Genomic DNA, 20,803 nt, shown 5'->3' with positions numbered 1-20,803 from the left:
ATCTCAAAAGCCCAAAGTAAATGAAAAAAAACCACCAACCACAGTCTTGAATATTTGTATCAAGTTTTAAAATGCAGTGCTTCCATTTAATGCATACCACAGTTAATGTTTTTGTTTAAATTGGAAAGTTTATTTGTTTAGTCCACCAAATAGGATGCAAGCACTGTCAGGACAAATACACAGAAACAATGCCGATCAACATCAAACAGTAATTTAGTTTAAATGACAACATACTCCCAAGAATCTCTTCTTCAGTTAGTAGACATTTCAATAAAATAAAGGGTAATGAATTAAGTGGAAGTCAGCTTGTGAAATCTTAAAAATAAAACTCTGACTCTATTAATCCATGCCAGTTAAACAATGTAACTAAATTTCCAAGTGCAAAGGAGATGAAGCAGTCAGTGACCCTTTTTGTTTAACCAGCCAAAAAGAATGCTTCCTAGGACACAGCAGGCAGACTGATCTAGAACACAGTGTAGTAAGTTCATCTCAAATTGTGCTAAACGCTCATCATTAGTATGTATGGCACATTTGGTCCATGATGTAGTTTAATGTCAACACATACCACAATTTGTTACAGAAACACATAGATAACTGTTGTTTTTAAATATATATATATGTATATATATATTTTAAAAAGCCAGGTATACTTCCACATACAAAGAAAGGTCCTGGGGAGGAATTTATAGGAAGTAGTCTGGGGTACGCCGGGTCACATGAGGCTCTCCACGACGAGGTGCTGGGTCAAACTGAAGACTAAACAGAGAAAGTGAGTCAGCAGGTAAGCCAGGAGACACTGAGTGGACAAAGCCATCCTTCCTGCACCCTTCTGCTATCACTGCACCCCGTGTGGCTGCAGTGACCCTGAGTGTCACTTCACAGAGCTATGGTCAAACTTAGTGGCTGCTAGTGCCTGGCAGAAAAGCCTTGTGACGCCATTATCAGTTGAAGGGCCTATGATCAGTGCTGTTTCTCGCCATCATGATGCTGAATCAGGGTGTTTACACCTGTCTTCAGGCACAGCAAGTTCCCTTCTGTGAGGTTTAATGATTTTAGTCAAAAGAACACTAAATTTTATCAAGTGCCTTTTCTGTTAAAATTACCAGTTCCTTTTCCTATTTTTTTTTTGGGGGGGTCCATTTTCATATTTTGAACCAACTCTGTGGTCTTGGGATCAATCCCATTTGAATTTTCCTTCTCCAAGCAGTCCTGAGAGGATGTAACCTCAGGCATGCACACAGACTTCACAGCTGTCAAGGTAAGTATTTATTTTCCATTTTTGGTGCTGTGGTTGAGACCAGATCTCATGTAGCCTGGAATGGCCCCAAACTCAACAGTAACGGTCCATTCTGAACTTCTGATCTGTGCCTCTACTTTCTAAGCACCGGGATCACAGGCAAGCAGGTGTCATCATGTGGAGCAAATGTTTTATTTAGTCACAAAAAGTTTTTTGAAACAAGGGCCATTGGTCTGCTTCCATCTCCTGAGACTGGGATTACAGAGCTGTATCACCATGGCCAGTTTATATAGTCCTGGGCTTGAACCCAGGGGCCAATGGAGCCACATCACCTCGTAGTTTTTAAACTTTTAAAATAAGTCATCTTTAATTTTGTGCTATGAGTGCCAGTGCTCAAAGACGTCAAAGGAGGGGTCCCTTGGAACTGGAATTACAGATGGCTGTGAGCTGCCATGTAGGTGCTGGGACTTAAATTTGCGTCTTCTGAAGGGCAGCCTGTGCTCCTAAGCACCTAGTCATCCCTTCTGACCCTGGAGTAGTCTCTGTAAGAGTCGTGGGAGTAGGGGGAGGACGCAAGCCTCCAGTAGTTATGACAGACAGGTTTCTGTTTGTCTGGGTTGTTAATGTGTTTTTCTGAGACAAGGTATCTGTATGTAGTCCTGGCTGTCCTAGAATTCACTGCTTAGACCAGACTGGTCTCAAACTCTTGCTTCCTGTGTGCTAGAATTAAATATGTACTCTACCATGCCTGGCTTAAGGTTCTTTTAAGGTTAAATGTTTTTCCATTACCTGTACACTCTTGGGAAATTTTCAACAAATTTTAAATAATTACAAATTATTTTTCTGGGCTGGGATATAGTTCAGTAGTGCAGCAATGAACTGGTATGTGTGAGGCCATGACTGTGTGCCTAGCACAACAGAAGGAAATAATTCATCACATTAAATGTTTGGAGAAGAGGGTTTACACACAAAGAGAAAATAATCTTTGTTCAATCATCTCATAAACAGAACTCTTCAATGTTTTTCATTCTAAAAAGATATTTCTATTCATGCGTGCATGTGTGTGTATGACCCAGTGTGTGTAGATGTGTGTATGTATCTAGAGAGGCCAGGAGAGGCTGTTGGATCCCTTGGAACTGGAGTTAAAGGTATCTGTGGGATCTGAATTCCAGTCCTCGTGACTGTAGCAAGAGCTCTGAGCTGCTGAGCCAGCTCTCCAGCCCCCCCCCCAACTGTTTTCAACAGTTCCTTTTTCCTTCTAAAAGTAATTATACACAATTAAAATGTATAGTTACTTACAAAGAATATTTTAAAGTGTCATCTAATTCCATGATAGCAGCCTGATTTCCACAGCGGTAGCAGTAATTGGGCGCACTAAAAATGGTAACCACATTCCGATCATGGCACCAATTATAACCCTGCAACAGTGAGAAAGGTCAATGTTTCATTACTGAATTCAAGCTTGACACAGCAAACTCAAATCACACAAGTACTTCTGTGGCTATGTAGTCAAGTTACCTTCTATGATCTGACAGTTTATATACCTGCTCAGAATACTGTAACTTTTCTTAACCTACACTTCAGATATATGTGTGTGTGTGTGTGTGTGTGTGTGTGTGTGTGTGTGTGTGTGTGTGTGAGAGAGAGAGAGAGAGAGAGAGAGAGAGAGAGAGAGAGAGATTAATAGGTCACAGTAGTCTCAAACTTACATCTGCCCTAGCTTTCCAAGTGCTTAGATATGACAGAAACTACCTGGCTTGCAAAGTCTGCTACATAAATCTTGAAGCTAGTATTAGGCAGACGGCAACTTAAAGTAAGCTTCTGAAGAGCTGAGCCAATGCTCATTAGTAATGGCCTCGCTAATCTCTAACAATTACCTGCACCAAAGCCTCTCACATCACATCACAACTGAAATTTGATTATCTTCAAATTTCCTAGTCTCCAACTTTTAGGAAAGTAAAAGTCTTTTAGCAAAGTAAAAGTCATTACTTAAAAAAAAATACATCCAGTCATCATTGACATACATGATGCTATAATAATGAGGTTTAGGGCTGGAGAGATGGCTCAGAGGTTAAGAGCATTGCCTGCTCTTCCAAAGGTCCTGAGTTCAATTCCCGGCAACCACATGGTGGCTCACAACCATCTGTAATGAGGTCTAGTGCCCTCTTCTGGCCTGCAGGCATACACACAGACAGAACACTGTACACATAGTAAGTAAATAAATTTAAAAAAAAAATAATGAGGTTTAATATCACTACATGGACACTGCTCCTTGCCTGTTCTGGGCTGGCCATTCCTTGCTGGTTTAGAGGGATCATGTACGTTCTCTTTTGTTCTGTCAGTAGTGACAATACTACAACAGAAGCTGCGACAGTGCTGCCTCAACTCAGTGATCAGTTATTAGGACAAGCAGGGGACAGATTTTAAACCTCCTTGATGCAATGCACCAAGGATGCATCACTCTGCAGTATGCATCTTAAGCATGCATGTACTAAATCCACAGTCCTAAGGAACACCTGTCAAATCTCCACCGAGGATTCTCTGGAAGAGAAGAGTGTGCTCTTATCTGCTGAACCATCTCTCTCTCTCCAGCCCCTACCAAGGGGACTTTATTTAAGGGTGTCTTCTTATACAGCCTACACAGGCCTGAAACTCATGACCCTCTCTGCTTTGGCCTCTTAAATATTGGGACTACAAGCACCCACCATGCCCAGATTTAGAAAACCATTTCTTATAAAACAAAACTTTGGTCACTTCCAAACATCAAGAACACATAAAGAAAATCTGAAGAATTACTTCCACTTGTAACTTGGATTGTTATACACAAAATTAAAATTAAACTTTGTTACAATCTGTCAAGTATTTAGGCAGGAAACATTCTGAAACCAATGGAGACATTCTGACTGAAATACGGATTACAACAGAAAATGGCTTTAGCAGAACAGACATGGAGATTTGGGGTAAGGAGCTAGTCAAACAAATCAAGAGTGGGGAGAGAGGAGAAAAAATGAGAAAGATACTTAGGCCTCATTACAAATGCACAGAACCATGAGATAAAGGCATTCTGCAAGGAAGTACATACTTCCATTACAAGCTGGTGAGCGCGAGACACCAGTGTGAGACCGTTGGCATGGTTAAATGTTTCAGAAATATCTTGTCCAAAGGTATAGCCAGCACCACGTGGTGAAATGCCCCATCCACCACGGTCATCTGGATCTGACCATAAGAGATCACACATTGGGCCCTGGTCAAGGAGAACAGATACGCATTATGAATTATTAACAGTTATGTTTAGCTTTATCACATGTAATTACATTATCTTGTTAAAATCAAAACAAAACCACCACCAAATTTACCTCATGTGGAACTTCTTGTAAACGATCCAGGGCTCTTATATGATCCAGTGTATCTATGGATGGAGACAGGCCACCATGGAGGCAGAATATCTGTTTATAAATTAATGAGGAGTAAGTAGTGGCTGTGTTAGCCCTGACAGCTCCCCTGTCCGCTCCTGCTGCCCCCCAAAATAGCATTAACTGAAAAACTTGTCAATTACAGCGCAAAGTAGACTCAGACCACCAGCAACAGCCTCAACAGTACTGGGAGTGGGGGTTTCCTTTTCTCCCCTCGCGGTACCAGGGGTCTGAGGGCCTTCTGCAGGCTCTACTACTGCACCAGTCCAGCTGCCTCACCCCAGCTTTATTCAGTGCTGCTGCTAAGTAGGATCCTCACCCTCATCACCTGTCACTGGTTTCTGTCATGTACTCCTGATTACAAAATTGTGTTTGATTCAGACATCACGCCTTACTGATTCCTGTTATTGATTATAATACGTTTTTAGTTTTCCTGAGACTGAGTACATCACCACATTTGCAGGTTATTTTCTATACAGTTTATCATCTTCAATTCCTTTTTATGTGTGTGTGGCACATCTAATAGAGGGGACAACCTTTGGGAGTCTGTTCTCTCCTTGCACGCTATTTATTGAGCCAGCTTTCCTGCACTCTATTCCTGCTAACTGTATGTAGTATGCATGGACATGCAGGTCTACACATGAGTGGGTGTGTGCACACATATATGTAAGGCCTAGGGTTGGTACCGGATGTCTTTCTTGATCACTCTCCATGACTGTGGCAGGTCTTGAGGCCTGCTTAGTTGGCTACGTAGCTAGCTTGCCTTGGGAATCTCATCCCAGGGAGAGGGATCACATGTGGGCACTGTGCCCCATGGGTGCTGGGATCTGAACTCTAGTCTTCGTGTTTGCAAAACAAGTACTTTATCTGTTTATAAATTAAGAAGAAAATGTTTACCCACTGGGCCTCCCTGTGGTCTTTCTTCAGTTCCTTGACTATAGGCAGTGCACTTCTAGGACTTCTGACATAAAAGGACAAGTGTTTTTAAAAAACTTTTCTCAGGACTATCCTCTGAAGACTGAATCAAAGAGAATAATGACAATTTTAGTAACAGTTTCTCATTTATTAACTGACAGGGTCATGCTATGTATGTAGCCCAGGCTGGCTTAAAAGTCATCAGTTCTGCCTGAAGCCCTGGACGCTAGGGTTCTAGGTCTACACGCTGCACCCAGCCCTCTCTCCTGGAACGCTAGGGTTCTAGGTCTACACACGGCATCCAGCCCTCTCTCTTGGTTTACAAGCTGCTTCCTCCCAGGACTCTGTGAGCCTGCCTGGTTATCTACTTCATTTCTGAGGAGCTCATGTCCTCCAGATAACACTTCATAAATGATAATCTGTCATAATGGTGTGTATGTGCTGGGTGCTTTGTTTCTTATAATACTTTAAAACAGCAAAGACTGAGTTTGGGAACTGCTGGTTGGTGCACGAAATTTATTTATTTATTTATTTTTTGTTTTTTCGAGACAGGGTTTCTCTGTAGCTTTGGTGCCCATCCTGGAACTAGCTCTTGTAGACCAGGCTGGCCTCGAACTCCCAGAGATCCGCCTGCCTCTGCCTCCCGAGTGCTGGGATTAAAGGCGTGCACCACCACTGCCCGGCTGTACGAAATTTATTAAGAGTTCTAACATTGTATGCATGAAGTTTCAAAACCAGATACACTATCGCTACTACTATCTAAAATAGCTTGTTTATTACTTTAAGGCTAATAAAGACTATTGCTTGAAAAATTTAAATTTTAGCTGGGTAGTGATGTTGCATGCCTTTAATCCCAGCACTTGGGAGGCAGAGGCAGGTGGATCTCTGTGAGTTCGTGGTCAGCCTAGTCTACAGAGCGAGTTCCAGGACAGGCACCAAAGTTACACAGAGAAACCCTGTCTTGAAAAACAAACAAAAATAAAAAACAAAACAACAAACAAAAACAATTAAATTTTAATTAAAATTTAACACCTTATAAAGTCACACTTTCATTGACGTTAGCAAGGCAAGTATTGTCATTTTAATTATTGCAGTATCCAAAATCATGGCTGGGAAAATGTAGACTGTTATAATCAAATTATATTCAAGCCAGCAAGCCAAAAAGTATCTATTACACCTTCCAGGACACTGGGTTTCTATCATTTAAACACTGCATTGTCTTACTGTATGTTCTATATCTGGATCTGAATCAGCTCGCCATGAATCCTCTAAACATTGAAATGGGAAACCTGTATAATGTCTTATGTATGCTTCAGTACTTACTATGGTGGAAACAGAGTAAGTACCCTTTGATAAATAAGATACACAATATGATACTTGTAGTTACTATGAAAATAACATGGGAATGAGAAGTTGCTAACGATAACCGGGAAACAGTGTAATATGGACACAATTTCCAAATACATCTCGTGTGACTCATTACTATACACACCCAGAGACTTAGGCATTTATCTATGCTATCCTCACACTGGCCAGAAGACTTTTGGGCCAGAGAAAGCAGGGCCTGGTGTTCCAGCAACTTGGGAGCCCAAGGCAAGAGAATTACTGTATCAAGCTGTGCTGGGCACAGTGAGCCTCGGCAGCTTTGTGAGATGCCTCCAAAACACGCATACCCCCACCCCAAAGAAATCAGACTAACCAAACCACAGGGCTGTGTTTCAGTGTCAGGGCACTTGCCTAGCATGCACTAGACTCCAGACCCCAGGTTCAACCCCCAGCACTGTATAAACAAACAAACAAACAAGAAAGCCAGAAACTTTTACATAACTTGTAAATACAGATCCTGAGTGCCTAATAGTACTTCCCCATGTTTAACCTCCTTCTGTAAGACAGTCAGACACACACACACCTGTCCATCCACTAAAGCTGTAAGTGGAAGATAGTCGAAGAGATCTGTAAAGTATTTCCACACGTTGGCATTCCCATACTTTCGCAGACATTCATCATAAAAGCCATACACTTGGGTGATCTGTCGGCTTTCATGATTTCCTCGCAATATTGTAATGCGCTCTGGATAGCGCACCTGGAAAAGGAAAAGAAACCTGTGTACAATCATTTCTTAGCAGTATTAAATTAGTTTTAACCTCAAATTCATTTCCTTAAATAGTTCTCCTGTCCATTTGTAAATTAACTGCCAAATTTAAGGACAGGTATGTAAGATATATATGAACCAAGTGCATTTATACTTAGGTTTGGGTCCCCTACTCCAGACATCTCATTATGAATATATAAATTTTCTGAAGTCCAAAAATCCCAAGCATTTGTTGAACCTGGGCAGGAGTATGAGGAGAAGTAGCTAGTGTAATCTTGTGGGGAAATAGGATAAAGAAAGCACTCTTGTGGGGAAATAGGATAAAGAAAGAAAGCGTCTAGAGCAATGGACAGACATCCTCTGAGGTGAGCAGTCTGTGCTATCAACAGTGCACGTCAGTTCAGAGCGACAGACTGTAAGTGAGGCCTTGAGGAAGACCCTGGGGATGTGGAAGTCACAAGCTAGAACACACAGATGCTAAATGAGGAGACTGCATCTGGCAGAATAGCAGGGTGAATGAGGGAGACGGAGGTGCTGAGTGCAGGGCAGTAGAAACAGGAAGTCAAGGAACAATGGCATGAATCACATACAGACTTGCTTAATGATTCCATAGGAAGGCCAGTAAGGGATTAAATCAAACATAATTAATAGAATTCAATTATGGACAACCCAAATGAGTTATACATTTATTAGAAGTCATCAAGTTTAATGCATTGATTTTTTATCTCCCTTTAAAAGATGTAAAGCCAACTATTACTTAAGCTGAGCAGATCAGAAATTAAACGACTATACATGCCTAACATTCTTACCCTTGGCCCAATTTAAACCTCCCCTTACCCATTTTCATCAATCATACCTTTAATGCTACAAGCAGAGTCACAGTCTCCACAGAATAATAACCTCTGTCTACGTAGTCACCCATGAATAGATAGTTTGTATCTGGTGACTTCCCACCAATCCTGAAGAGTTCCATAAGGTCATGGAACTGGCCATGCACGTCTCCACAGACAGTAACAGGACAGCGGACCTCTTGTACATTTGATTCTTTTGTTAAAATTTCCTTAGCCTGTTGCAAAAGGAAAACCGACAATGAAAAAGATTCAGTTACACAGTTAACAGCATTTTTACCTATACTGAAAGAAAATCTGGAGAAAACCACTTGGAAGTATGCCTTATAAAATAGAATAACCCACCAGGTGGTGACGGCGCACACCTTTAATCCCAGCACTCGGGAGGCAGAGGCGGGCAATTGCTGAGTTTGAGGCCACTGGTCTACAAAGTGAGTTCCAGGATACCCAAGGCTATTACACAGAGAAAGCCTGTCTCTGAAAAACCAACAAGCCACCCCCACAAACTAAACAAAAGACTGTTTCTTCCTATGACAAACACAGCCTCACAGTTATTCATATTCATTTCCCCATGTTTCATGACTGTTTCTACTGATCTGAGCTGCTACTGCTAGATCTAGTCATGGACCGCCCTAGTGACGTCATGGCCAACCACATGCTGCAAGGACAACAGTGGTTCTGAGATGTTCCCACTGTCAGCCCAGTGTCAGGGCTGCCCCAACATATTAACCTGTTACTTAGGTTCTGCGATGATGCTGTAATAAAAATCAAATCTATCGTGTGACCAGATGTATAAGAAGTATATATAGCATAGGCAATTTTATATGTACTATAGATGTAATATAAACATAAGTAATCATTCATGTACTTTTTTGTTAGGGTATTCCTGTGACTTTAAAAAGCTGTGTAAAACAGTATGTTGAATTCTGCCCACAGCAACCTTGTACATCAGCATCTCTTGTTTCTATGGTAAAATATAACATATATATGAAATATACATACATACATACATATATATACATATAAAACATAACATAGCCTAATCATTCAAGCAATGTAAGGCTAGAATCAATGGTAATTTTAGTTGACACAATCCTAGGATTTTAAAAAATCTGAGTCTAAAACTTCCATGTTTTAAGTTCCTTTCCTGTGTGTTGCTAAAGATCCAACCCAAAGCTTCACATACACTAAAAAGTACTTAACCTCCTATTGAGCTGCACCCCAGCCAGTATTTCTTAGTATCTCATTAAGCTGGAACACACATTTAATGTTAATTTTGCTACTATTTAGATCTAGTTCAGTACTTGCAAACTCCTGGTTTTCCATAGACACTGCGCCTCTTCCTTCACGAATCTACTGAGTGCATGCGAACAGAGCGCTCACTCAGGGTGTACTTCTACAGTCTTTCCTCTTAGTCTGGAGACCCTTTCCTAGTTAATTCCCACTTTAAAATGATGAACCGAGTAGTCCACGCTGGCTACGACTTGACTGAGATGTTTCTGCCTCACCCTCCCGAGTGCTTGGTCAGGAGACTAGAGGTTTTAGGAGCGGCCTTTGTCAAGGAAGTTCTTTACTCTGTGTAAGAATCTATTTCTATTCCCTTTTGTCCATGTGAGTGTGTGTAAACGTGTGTGCCTACAGGCCTCGAGGATGCTGCCAGGTTTCTCAGCGCCACGCAGTAATAAACATGCATAAATAGCACACACAGTACATAGACATATGCACAGGCGCAACCCTCATAGACATAAAAATAAAATCTAAAAAATCATTTAAAAAAATTCTACAAGGCTGCCAAGCATGGTAGCACATGCCTGCATACCCCAGCACTCAGGAGGCTGCAGCAGCAGGATCTGGAGCCTTGGCTACACAGCAAGATCAGCCCAACCCAGCCCAACTGAAAACTTTGTAGTTATGTAAGCATGGCGCCTCTCTTTCTTCACCGTTAGTAGGCTTAGCCAAATGACTTACCATTTCTTCTTTTTGGGGACTGGTTTTTATTAAAAGACAGGCTAGCTTCCAACTCACTGTATAGTTGAGAATATAACCTTACACTTCTGATGCCTCTGCCTTCATCATGAGGTTCTGGAGACTGAACCTAGGGCCAGGTGCAGGCTGGGTAGCCACTACCATTTCAGCTCTGGCCCAACCCTTCTCGCCTTTAAAAAGAGGGAATTAACCCTTTGAGTTTAACAACACAAGCATCAATATGCCAAGCAACATTAAGTTTTGAAGGCATACTATGAATAAAATCTTATGCTCTTAAAAAGCAAGTTATGGATGTGTACGCAGATCAAGATAAATGCAAAATGTTGTTGGATGTTAAACTTCTGGTCCTGATGTAAAGTAAACAAATCTCCACAAACTCCACTCCATACAGACAGAGACCAAGGCTTAAAATATCACAAACAGATATGTTCATAGCAAGGCATGGCTGTACATGCCCACATTCCTAACAGTCACAAGACTGTGGTGGGGATGAGGAGCAAGACCAGCCCAGCTTGCATAGTGAGTTTTAGACCTGCCTCAGCTACCTTGTGAGATCTTCACTCACAAACAAACGAGGAAAGTCACCAATAGTTGCCAGAGAAGCAGGTGTCCAAAGTAAAAAGCATGCTGTCTTTCTCACACACCTCCCAGGTCTGACTTATAAAAAAGCTACTAGTCTGTACTGTGCAGGGTTGTTTTGCTGCATGTATGCCCGCAGGTGTCTGGTGCTTGAGGAGAGCAAAAGCTGGCACTGGATTCCCTGAACTGGAGCTACAGATAGGTGCTGGACTTGAACCTAGGTCTTCTAGTAGAACAGGCTGCTCTTAACTGCTAAGTGACCTCTCCAGCCCTTGGGTGACTTTTCTTCCTTCCTTCCTTCCTTCCTTTTTAATTTGGTTTTTCGAGACAGGTTTTCTCTGTAGCTTTGGAGCTTGTCCTGGAACTAGCTCTTGTAGACCAGGCTGGCCTCGAACTCACAGAGATCCACTTGCCTCACCTCCCGAGTGCTGGGATTAAAGGCGTGTGCCACCACCGCCCGGCTGACATTTCTTTAAAAAAAAAAAAAAAAAAAAAAAAAGCAAGCAGGGCTGTGGTGGCACATGCCTTTAATCCCAGCACTTGGGAGGCAGAGGCAGGCGGATCTCTGTGAGTTCGAGACCAGCCTGGTCTACAAGAGCTAGTTCCAGGACAGGCTCTAAAACCACAGAGAAACCCTGTCTCGAAGAACCAAAAAAAAAAAAAAAAAAAAAAAAAGCAAGTTATGAACCTCTTTCCTTTTTTTTTTGTTTAACCTGAAAATACTACCTTTTCTGCTTCTGTTGAGACACTGTTTCACCATGTATCCAGACTGACTATAAACTCACAATCCTCCTGGCTCAACCTTCTGGAAGCAGAGGTATATATGTGTACTACCAAGTGTGTGAAAAATGTAACACTTAACCCCGCAAGTGACCACCCTGCTATATGCACACAATGGATTCACATTCAGCCATTATAGAGAATGCAAACTACCACTGACGGCGTACTAATAAAGACACTTTGAAGCTAGACTGCACATCTGGAAGAGGTAACTTTTATACATTCACTATTACATCTCGATTTTTAAAACTTGAGGAAAACTTTCTGAAACTAACTGTGAAACACTGCTGCAACTGGTAAGACCAGAAAACCGCAATCCTTGGTCCTACTGGATTACTTTTCTCAAATGTAAGCACTCCTTCTCATTTGACCTAATTCTTTTCTATTTTGTTGTTGTTGTTTTTTGAGACAGGGTTTCTGTGTTCTGGAGCTCTATCTGTAGCCCAGGCTGGCCTCAGACTCAAAAGATCTACCTGCGTCTGTGTGAAGGTCCGGCTCACTGAGCACAATTCTAACATATGTCATTTCCACGTCCAAGGTTAACATCAGGCCTTCAACAACATGGTGGGAATGTCGGTTACCAGGCCAGTGGGTAACACACGGGTAAAAGTGCGTGCTACCAGCCTGGCGACCTGAGCGCTACTCCTGCACCACACGGTAAGAGAGCCAACTCGCCAACACTGCGGCACACACTCAGTGGCACGCACACTGCGGCACACACTCAGCGGCACGCACACTATAGACAAAGTGGGTGTGGAGGCCAGAGATTGGCACCAGGTGTACTCTGTGGTTTTTCAGACACGGTCCCTCACTGAACTAGAGCCCACCTATCAAGCTAGGCTGGCTAGCCAGGCAAGCCCTAGGAGTCTGTCTCCAGCTCCCCATGTCTGGCTTTTTACCTGGGTATTAGGAGTCTTAACTCAGGTAGGTCCTCATGGCAAGTACTGTGCCCACCGAACTATCTCCCAGGCCCAGCAATATTTTGTGAGCAATTCAAATACGTTTTTACTGCTTGTCTGTAAATCATGTGAACAATTACTATTTTATCACTGTTAATGACAAATGATATCACTTCTTTTAAAGCCTGCGAATGGTCATCGAGCAACTCATCACTGTGTTTTCTAAGAGCAGCTATGCTCACCACGCACTCCGCCAACACTGAAGTGTGCTTCAGGCAAATGTGACAGTGTCCCAGCACCAGTCACTGTGCAGTGTGTGTAACTGCCTCCTCGTCTCCAGCAGTGAGCTAAGATATTTCATGAAAGCGGATATCCACTAGCCACCTCAAGCATAATGTGAGGGCCTAGGTGCAGATCCCTAGAGCCCTCGGAGAGCTAGACTTGCAGCGCATGCTCCCTGAAACCACAGGCTCCTACAGCAGGATGGGAGGTGGGGTTCCACAAAGCTGGCGGGCCACCTGCTATAAACCGCAGCAGTCTCACACACGGCAGAGGTGAGGCTACACTTGGGGCTGTTCTCGGACCTCTACAAGCATGGTGGCTTAGGCATGCCTGCCCACACTCACACACTTGAACATGCACCCATCATATACATACATGCGTGCATGTGGAGATTTCAAAAGTGGACAATGATGACACCGAGGGAAAAATACAAAGTCAAGTAAAGAAAAATAAAGTAGCTAGAAATAAAATCTATAAAAAAGCAACTACTGGACTATGCTACTTGCTTCCACTGGAGACTCTAATACACAGGTAGAAACTTGGCAACATAAGCTGAGAGAAATGAAAAAGAGCAGCCGTACTGCAGGATGAAGAGAGAGGTTCTGAAGACGAAGCCATCCCGGTGCAGCACTGAAGGACGAGGCGAGCACAGTTCAAGAGTCCTCTCCTCTTCCCCCTCTTCCTCTCCTCTCCTCTCCCTGGAAGAGGGTTTTACTACCTTAAGTATGGGGGATTCCTGCCTCAGGGCTATCTTTTTTCATTTTGAAGATTTAATTATTTTATATGTATGAGTGCTTTGTTTAAAAAAAATAAATACAGTGCTTCTATTCTGGGGCTCTGACAGGCAAAGGCCAACCAAATGTCTCTAGGGCTCTGGATGAGCGCAGAAAAGCAGTGCTCTAAGTACCAGGCCCTCTTGAACTCCATCCTACATCTCTCCTCTACCCTGACTGGTCCGATCTTGTGTTCTTACAATTGTGACTTTTTTTTTTTTTAAGCTCTTAGGGCTGGAGAGATGGTTCAGCGGTTAAGCGCACTGCCTGCCCTTCTGAAGGTCCTGAGTTCAGTTCCCAGCAACCACATGGTGGCTCACATCTGTAATGAGATCTGGTGCCCTCTTCTGCCCTGCAGGCATACACGCAGACAGAATACCGAGAATCCTGCATACATAATAAATAAATAGATTCTTTTTAAAGCTCTTATTTTCATTAGTGTGTGTGCACGCGCGTGTTGGATATTGAACTTGGGTCCTTGCAAGAGCAGGACCAACTCTTAATCCAGCCCTCAAATGTTCTAAACTCTTGAAGATGGAGTCAGAGGTGAAATATAATTCTGGGACCTGTGCCCTCTGTCACAAAAAAAGTAGTAGATTAAAAAATTTTGGGCAGTGGTGCCCAAAATTGAACCTACCTTACTGAACTACGCACTTCAACCCCTACAAAATTCTTTTATTAAAACAAAAAACAAACCCTGACTTTAATTAACTAATGCATTTTGGCTTTTTTGATACAGAGTTCTCATTAGTTTAGGCGGGCCTCCCCCCTCTTTCTCCAGTACCCAAGTACCTGGATTTCAGGCTCGTCCTGGTATGCTTCTACATTTACAAAGGTCACTCACTAAGAATTTACAGGCTGCTGGTGAGATGCGGGCAGAGGCCCCTGCCACCAGGCAACATGAGTCTGACTGCAGGGACCCTGTGGTGATGGGAGCTGACTCCTGCAAGTTGCTCTCTGACTTCTCATAGCTACAGCACGCATATGCATACATAACAATAAACCCCTGCCTCCAAATAAACCTTTAGGAAATTAAAAAAACAAGGATGAGAGACTTACAGATTACGAAAGAACACACCAAGTCCAACTTGAGCTTTCCCCTCCTAGAAAGGGAAAGCTACACTATACAGACCTCCTTTCTAACGCTAGTACAAACAACAGACTTGAAAAGTATGTTCAGGAAAAGGTAACATCTGATCACTAATAATAACACAAGAAAAAAAGGTGTTTTCATATAAGTTACTTAATTGTTTTTTAGATTTATTACTTTAGGTTTAGAGTGTTTTGCCTAGCCGGGCGGTGATGGCACACGCCTTTAATCCCAGCACTTGGGAGGCAGAGGCAGGCGGATCTCTGTGAGTTCGAGACCAGCCTGGTCTACAAGAGCTAGTTCCAGGACAGGCTCCAAAACCACAGAGAAAACCTGTCTCGAAAAAGCAAAATAAATAAATAGAGTGTTTTGCCTGCATAACTGTGTACCACATGTATGCCTGGTGTCAAGAGGGCACTGGATCTCCTGGGACTGGAGCTGCAGAGTTGTGAAGGACACAGGGTTTGGGAATAGACCCTGGTCATTCTTCTGCAAGAAGCAAGTGCTCTTTCCTAACTGCTGAGCCATCTCTCCAGCCCTCATTGCGGTTACTTTCAACAACCTAGACTAGGATTATATCTCATTACATTTACTTAAGAACATAAAAGAAAATCTACTCAAAACACTAAGACTTCACCTTAACATAGATGCAAATGTCTTGTGATTCTAGTATCATTATCTTTTGGCATTTGGTTTCATTTACCAGGCCATCAAACTGGCTCAGTGATGGGCTATTTGATCCCCAGTACTTCAAAACCAAACAGCAGCAACACTACCTTAAACAAACGACAAAAAACTAAGGGACGATTTGAACAAAAGTTATATTCTGCATATAAAATTATTCAATGAAAACAAGTTTATAATGTACCTATATTTTACATATCACATATAGAGTCAAGAAATCACCTGATTTAACAAAGTCCACTTTCTAGTCACTAGTTTATGCTAATATCATGTTTCATTTCTTCATCTGCCAGTCTAAGGGCAGAGTGGCTTAGATGGGCCAGAAAACACTGTTCTGCTCAGTCAGCATTCTGGAGCTTATCCCACGGGAACCAGCTTTCTCCGGTATAGTCAGAAACATTCTCTACATCCCTAGATTTTGGACTTTATCAATGGACCAACAAGCTCCAGTAACCCCGTTCACATGAAACTTTAATAAATTTACTACAGAGCATAGTGTCTCAAACATGTCATCAGAGCCCAGGGAGGCAGAGGCAGGCCAAACCCAGAGAGTCTGAGATCAACCCTGGTGAGTTCCAGGCTATGGAAAAAGAAAAAAAAAAAAGAAGGAAAAGAACATACTAGTTAGGTATTTTTGTTTGAGTCTTTTGTTTTTGTTTCTTGAGCCAGGATTTCACTGCGTAGCCTTGGCTGTTCTGGAACTTGCTATGTAGCCACTCAGAGTTTTTGGCACTTAAATTACCTCCCTGCCCCTCGAGTTGGGGGACAAGGTCGGTCCATGTAGTCTGGCTGTCCGGGACCTCACTATAGAGACCAGGCTGGCCTCTACTCACAAAGATCCACCTCTGTCTGCCTCCAGAGCACTGGAATTACAGGTGTGGCCACCATACCCAGCTAAAACCACTTAAGAAAAAAAGCTGTATCTATCACAGAGAGTAATCGATTACCTCAATGCACAAGGTCCATTTCTACTAGGACTAATCTTTGGTAACACAATATTGCTTCAGAAGTATATTCTTGTCTATACTATGAACTTGAATCTTAAATGTCTGCTTATGCCAACGGCTTTGAAGCCAAAGCCATGAAACACACCCACCAATTCAATATAGAATTTACACATCTTTATTATATTTTTGGTCATGAATATAACTCGAGCCATCTCTCCAGTCCTAGAATTTACATGTATATTTCTACACTAGCCTCAGGTTTTCTGATTTAATCTGCTGCGCACCCGGCTGGTCCAGGAAGGAGTCCCAGAGAAGTTGGACTTCCAGTGAGCTCCAGGATCTGAGCTGCTATTTAGGTGAGCAGAGACAAGCCGTACTGTCTGATACCAACAATGCTACAGCGACAGGAGGCAGATGCGTGGTCTGTGCTTGCTCTGGGGCAGCCTTCCACCCACTGACCCCGCCCCCGACCCACCCACACAGGGCCTTCACAGGACCACTCTGGTCTTCAGTTCAGCTGTTTCAGCTTTAATTCCTAGGGACAACCATCGCCTTACAGTGTTACTTCTTACAGAGCACTACAGCAAACAAAACCTAAAAAGCAAGCTACTAAAAAATTTGGTGGGCTGAGCATGGTGGCGCGCACCTTTAAACTCAACACCCAGGAGGTCAGCCTGGTCTCAAGAGTTCCAGGGCAGCCAGGACTACATACTGAGACCCGCTCTTTATAAAAAGTTAATTAATAACTCTTAGAGCCCAAGAAATAGCTCAGCAGGTAAGGTGCTCGATGCCCAATCCCAGAACTCGCATAAACTGGAAGGAGAGGACTTTCTCCAGTGTTCTTTAACGACGCCCTTGTGCACTTTTCAGGTGTGTGACTTTTGTTTATGCCACATCTGTTTAACTGTGACGCTTTTACTGTGCCTGTCTAAAACACCTGACGGTCCAATAAAGAGCTGATCGGCCAGAAGTGAGGCAGGAGCAAGGATAGGCGGGGCTGGCAGGCAGAGAGCATAAACAGAAGGAGAAATGAGGACAGGAGGACATCAGGGGCCAGTCAAGGAGTAAGAAGGAAAGAAAGGTATACAAAAACAGAGAAAGATAAAAGCCCAGAGGCAAAAAGTAGTCGGGATAATTTAAGAAAAGCTGGCAAGAAACAAGCTAAGCGAAGGCTGGGCACTCACAACTAAGAATAAGCCTCTGCGTGCAACTTATCTGAGAGCTGGGTGGCGTCCCCTCCCCAAAATCCAAGAGTAAAACATCACACAACATTTTGATGCCCAACGCGCCAAACTGTTGTCCTTTTATTTGTCTGCCTTCTAAACTACAGCTGTCCTAGTCAGCCAACTGCAACTCCAATACCAGCAGCAGCAAGGAGAGTCGCGGCCTGAAGACATCCTATTCCCTCAGGCACTGACTCTTTCAAAACTACTAAGAGAGCTTTGCTAAATCTCTATCCTGCTAAATAATTCAAGATTCAAAGGTTGAGGTAGAATGCTGCTTCCCAGAGAGGTTGAATAGCAAGCAGCTCACCCTGCTCGAGTCTCCCAAGAAGTCTTCATGTTCTTCACAGCCCTCTTTCTCTACCTGGCTCCTCTCTACTACTTCCTGTCAGCTAGTTGCTGGTCCAGCCTCTGGACTACAAGAGAATTTTATTTACAATTTGCATAATTAAATGTTCCAGAGCATAAACAAAAGTAACACACCTTAAACTAATATTCTACAACACATGCACGTATATACAAGTAAGAAATTAAAAACAAAAAAACAATCAAACAAACAAAAACAAAAAAAGGCTGGGCAGTGGTGGCGCATGCCTTCAATTCCAGAATTTGGGAGGCAGAGGCAGGCGGATCTCTAAGTTCGAGGCCAGCCTGGTCTACAGAGCTAGTGCCAGGACAGCTAAGGCTGTAACACAGAGAAACCCTGTCTCAAAAAACCAAACCAAACCAAACCCCTAAAAAACTAGTCAAAAGGAATTAAGATAGGGTCTGCCTTTCTCTTCTATCCTCCTACATAGCATTCTGCTCTGGATGGGGAGACTTCACAGGACCACCCGAGAAGCTGTTTCCAGCACAGCTGTGAACCCTGGTCATTTGTGTGCTGAAGACAACAGGAAACAGTGAAATTGGTTAGGGCCACTACATACAAACTCTCCTCTGAGGGACCATCACAGAGGCCTTGTCACCACATCTGCTTTACCTTCTCTTTACCAAAGCAAGTGCAGTGACATCTGGAACGAGATGGAAAGACACGCGTACCTCTCCCATTCTCTCAGCGTTCCCCAAGCTCGCTTCCTGCCAGGGCTGCATGAGGAGCCAATAGCTCCCACCCAACAGCTTATAATTATCATCCATGCTTCAGAGCGGCATCGTGTGTGCAGGGAGCGGGAGCTAGAGAGCGCTGGAGCAGAATGAACTCTGACAGGCCCAGCAGGTAAGAACCTGGACAGCTCTGACAGAGAGGACCAGAGCTCCCTTAGTTCCCAGGACCACACAATCAGGTGGCTCGCCACCAGCCAGTTTCAGGGGATCTGATGCCTCCACTTCCTCAAGCATCAGCACTGAGCACACAGACACATAAAAACTAATAAGTCTTTAAACCTATGACAAGATGGGACTAGGGACTAAAGAACACACACACACATGCACACACACACCAGAGATGCTGAAGAGGGCTGTGAATCAATTGTTTCTCCCACAAGCAACCCCATCCTCTGGGTTAGAGGACATGTGGGTGCCGCCGTGAATTAGTGGAGCTATGCAAAGGAAACCCTCACTCACAGCCTAGGATGTCAGCTTTAATACACTACAGGGTGCTTCAAACTCCTAATCCAGTTTACTGAGAAGCGGAAGTTTTTTGTTTTGTTTTGAACAGATTCAGAGAGCTTCCAAAAGAGTTAAGGCCCACGCATGATACTGCCCAGCAGCTGGACAGCCTTCTGCAAGGAAGAGTCCTACAATTACTAGAAAGTCAAAGGGGAGCCCTGGGCTGACTCAGCCACCTCTTGGTTTGCACCTTCAGTTCTGGATGTCACAACTACAATACGGCTGACTGACTCAGCCAATTTCCAAACTGGACAGTTCAGTGTCTAACTCGGGCTAGACAGAGATCATCTAAAGGGTTAATTTTAAGACTTATGGAAGAGCTGGGGCTGGAAGCAAACCGTTTCACTGGGGGACACCACTTTCTTCATGGTTCTATTTGAAGGAAGAAACTCCCTGTTCTAAGGAGTTACTCAATATACAAAAGCCTTGGACAACACCGAACGCTTGAAAAACACATCACGAGCATTTACTCCCCCTCCCTTAAGAGAAGAGCGCTTATAAGACCAACAAAATCCTCCGGTAGTATCCGGATTTCTAAGAAAAATATACAGATTATGACTTGAAAAATAATTAACTCCTTTACTCTTTCACAGGAAAATACAGGGAAGCGACTTAAGTCCATACTATAAAAAAAGTAATGAAAAAATATAGACTCTAAAAACCCAGCGGTTAATACATCAACGGATACAGATTTCAGATACGAAAACACAGTCAAGAAGGGTCTACCCAACCCATCACCTGCAAGTTATGGGGGCGGGGGAGAGGGGGAATACACGCGGTAAAAATGGCAGTAACTTTCTGTAATGTGGTAGCTTATTAATAGCACCCGTCCCAGTTCTCTGCCAGTAAACACGGTTTCCAAGCTCACACCTGCTGCCTTCTTCCCGAGAAAGAAATCACCGCTCCCCAGAGCCACTCACCACCAAGCCCAAAGCCACCGCCTGCCTCCGCCACAGTGAAGCCGGGCTGAAAGATCTGCCGGCCGCCCTACCCACCGGGGTGCAAACAAAAGCTTCATGCACTCCGTGGTTTTCCGAGGGGGTCCCCGGTTCACCCGCGAACAACCCCACGCTAGCCAAGTGGCCGTGTTAACGACTTTCAGGAGCGTCGCCCGCGCCTTTAGGGGGCTGCAGCTGCCTGATCCTCGGGCGGAGACGGGGTCCCCCGCACCCCAGCCCGCACTCCAGGCGGGGCCAGGGCCCGTTTCCCCGCGCGCGCCTCCCTCCGCGGCGGGCCGCCTACCTTCTCGCAGAGCGTCCGCACTTGGTTCTCGTTCAGCTGCTTACACTCGTTCAGCTGCTCCACCCACTGGTCCAGCTCCTTGGTGAACGCCTTGTCGTCCATGGCGGCGTGCCGCGCGTCCCCGCCGCCTCCCCCGCCCCCGCCGCCGCCGCCGCCGCCGGCCCCCGGCGGGACCACCGAGCCGCGGAGCGCGCAGCCCGCGCCCCGC

General features: G+C 44.0%; 1 protein-coding gene and 1 long non-coding RNA gene across 4 annotated transcripts in view; both read right to left on the bottom strand.

Annotated features, from left to right (window-relative positions):
- The window catches only part of LOC142857736 (uncharacterized), a 507,050-nt gene that overhangs the window by 65,813 nt on the left and 420,434 nt on the right, over positions 1-20,803 (bottom strand). The gene's annotated exons all lie outside the window — the stretch shown is intronic.
- On the bottom strand, positions 109-20,751 carry Ppp2cb (protein phosphatase 2 catalytic subunit beta). 3 transcript variants are annotated; one of them, XM_075986511.1, is made up of 7 exons: positions 20,596-20,751; positions 8,514-8,723; positions 7,475-7,648; positions 4,594-4,683; positions 4,320-4,481; positions 2,537-2,655; positions 109-756 (listed from the first exon to the last, which is right to left on the bottom strand). In XM_075986511.1, exons 1-7 carry the CDS (start codon positions 20,695-20,697, stop codon positions 684-686), a joined length of 930 nt encoding a protein of 309 aa, XP_075842626.1. In that variant the 5' UTR covers positions 20,698-20,751; the 3' UTR covers positions 109-683. The 3 variants fall into 3 exon arrangements, with proteins under 3 accessions (XP_075842626.1, XP_075842628.1, XP_075842627.1); XM_075986513.1 differs by lacking the exon at positions 20,596-20,751 and adding an exon at positions 20,274-20,504; XM_075986512.1 differs by lacking the exon at positions 20,596-20,751 and adding an exon at positions 18,059-18,079.

The sequence above is a fragment of the Microtus pennsylvanicus genome, chromosome 9 (assembly GCF_037038515.1).
Source record: "Microtus pennsylvanicus isolate mMicPen1 chromosome 9, mMicPen1.hap1, whole genome shotgun sequence".
Taxonomy (NCBI): Eukaryota; Metazoa; Chordata; class Mammalia; order Rodentia; family Cricetidae; genus Microtus; species Microtus pennsylvanicus.
This window is presented reverse-complemented; position numbering and strand designations above follow the sequence as displayed.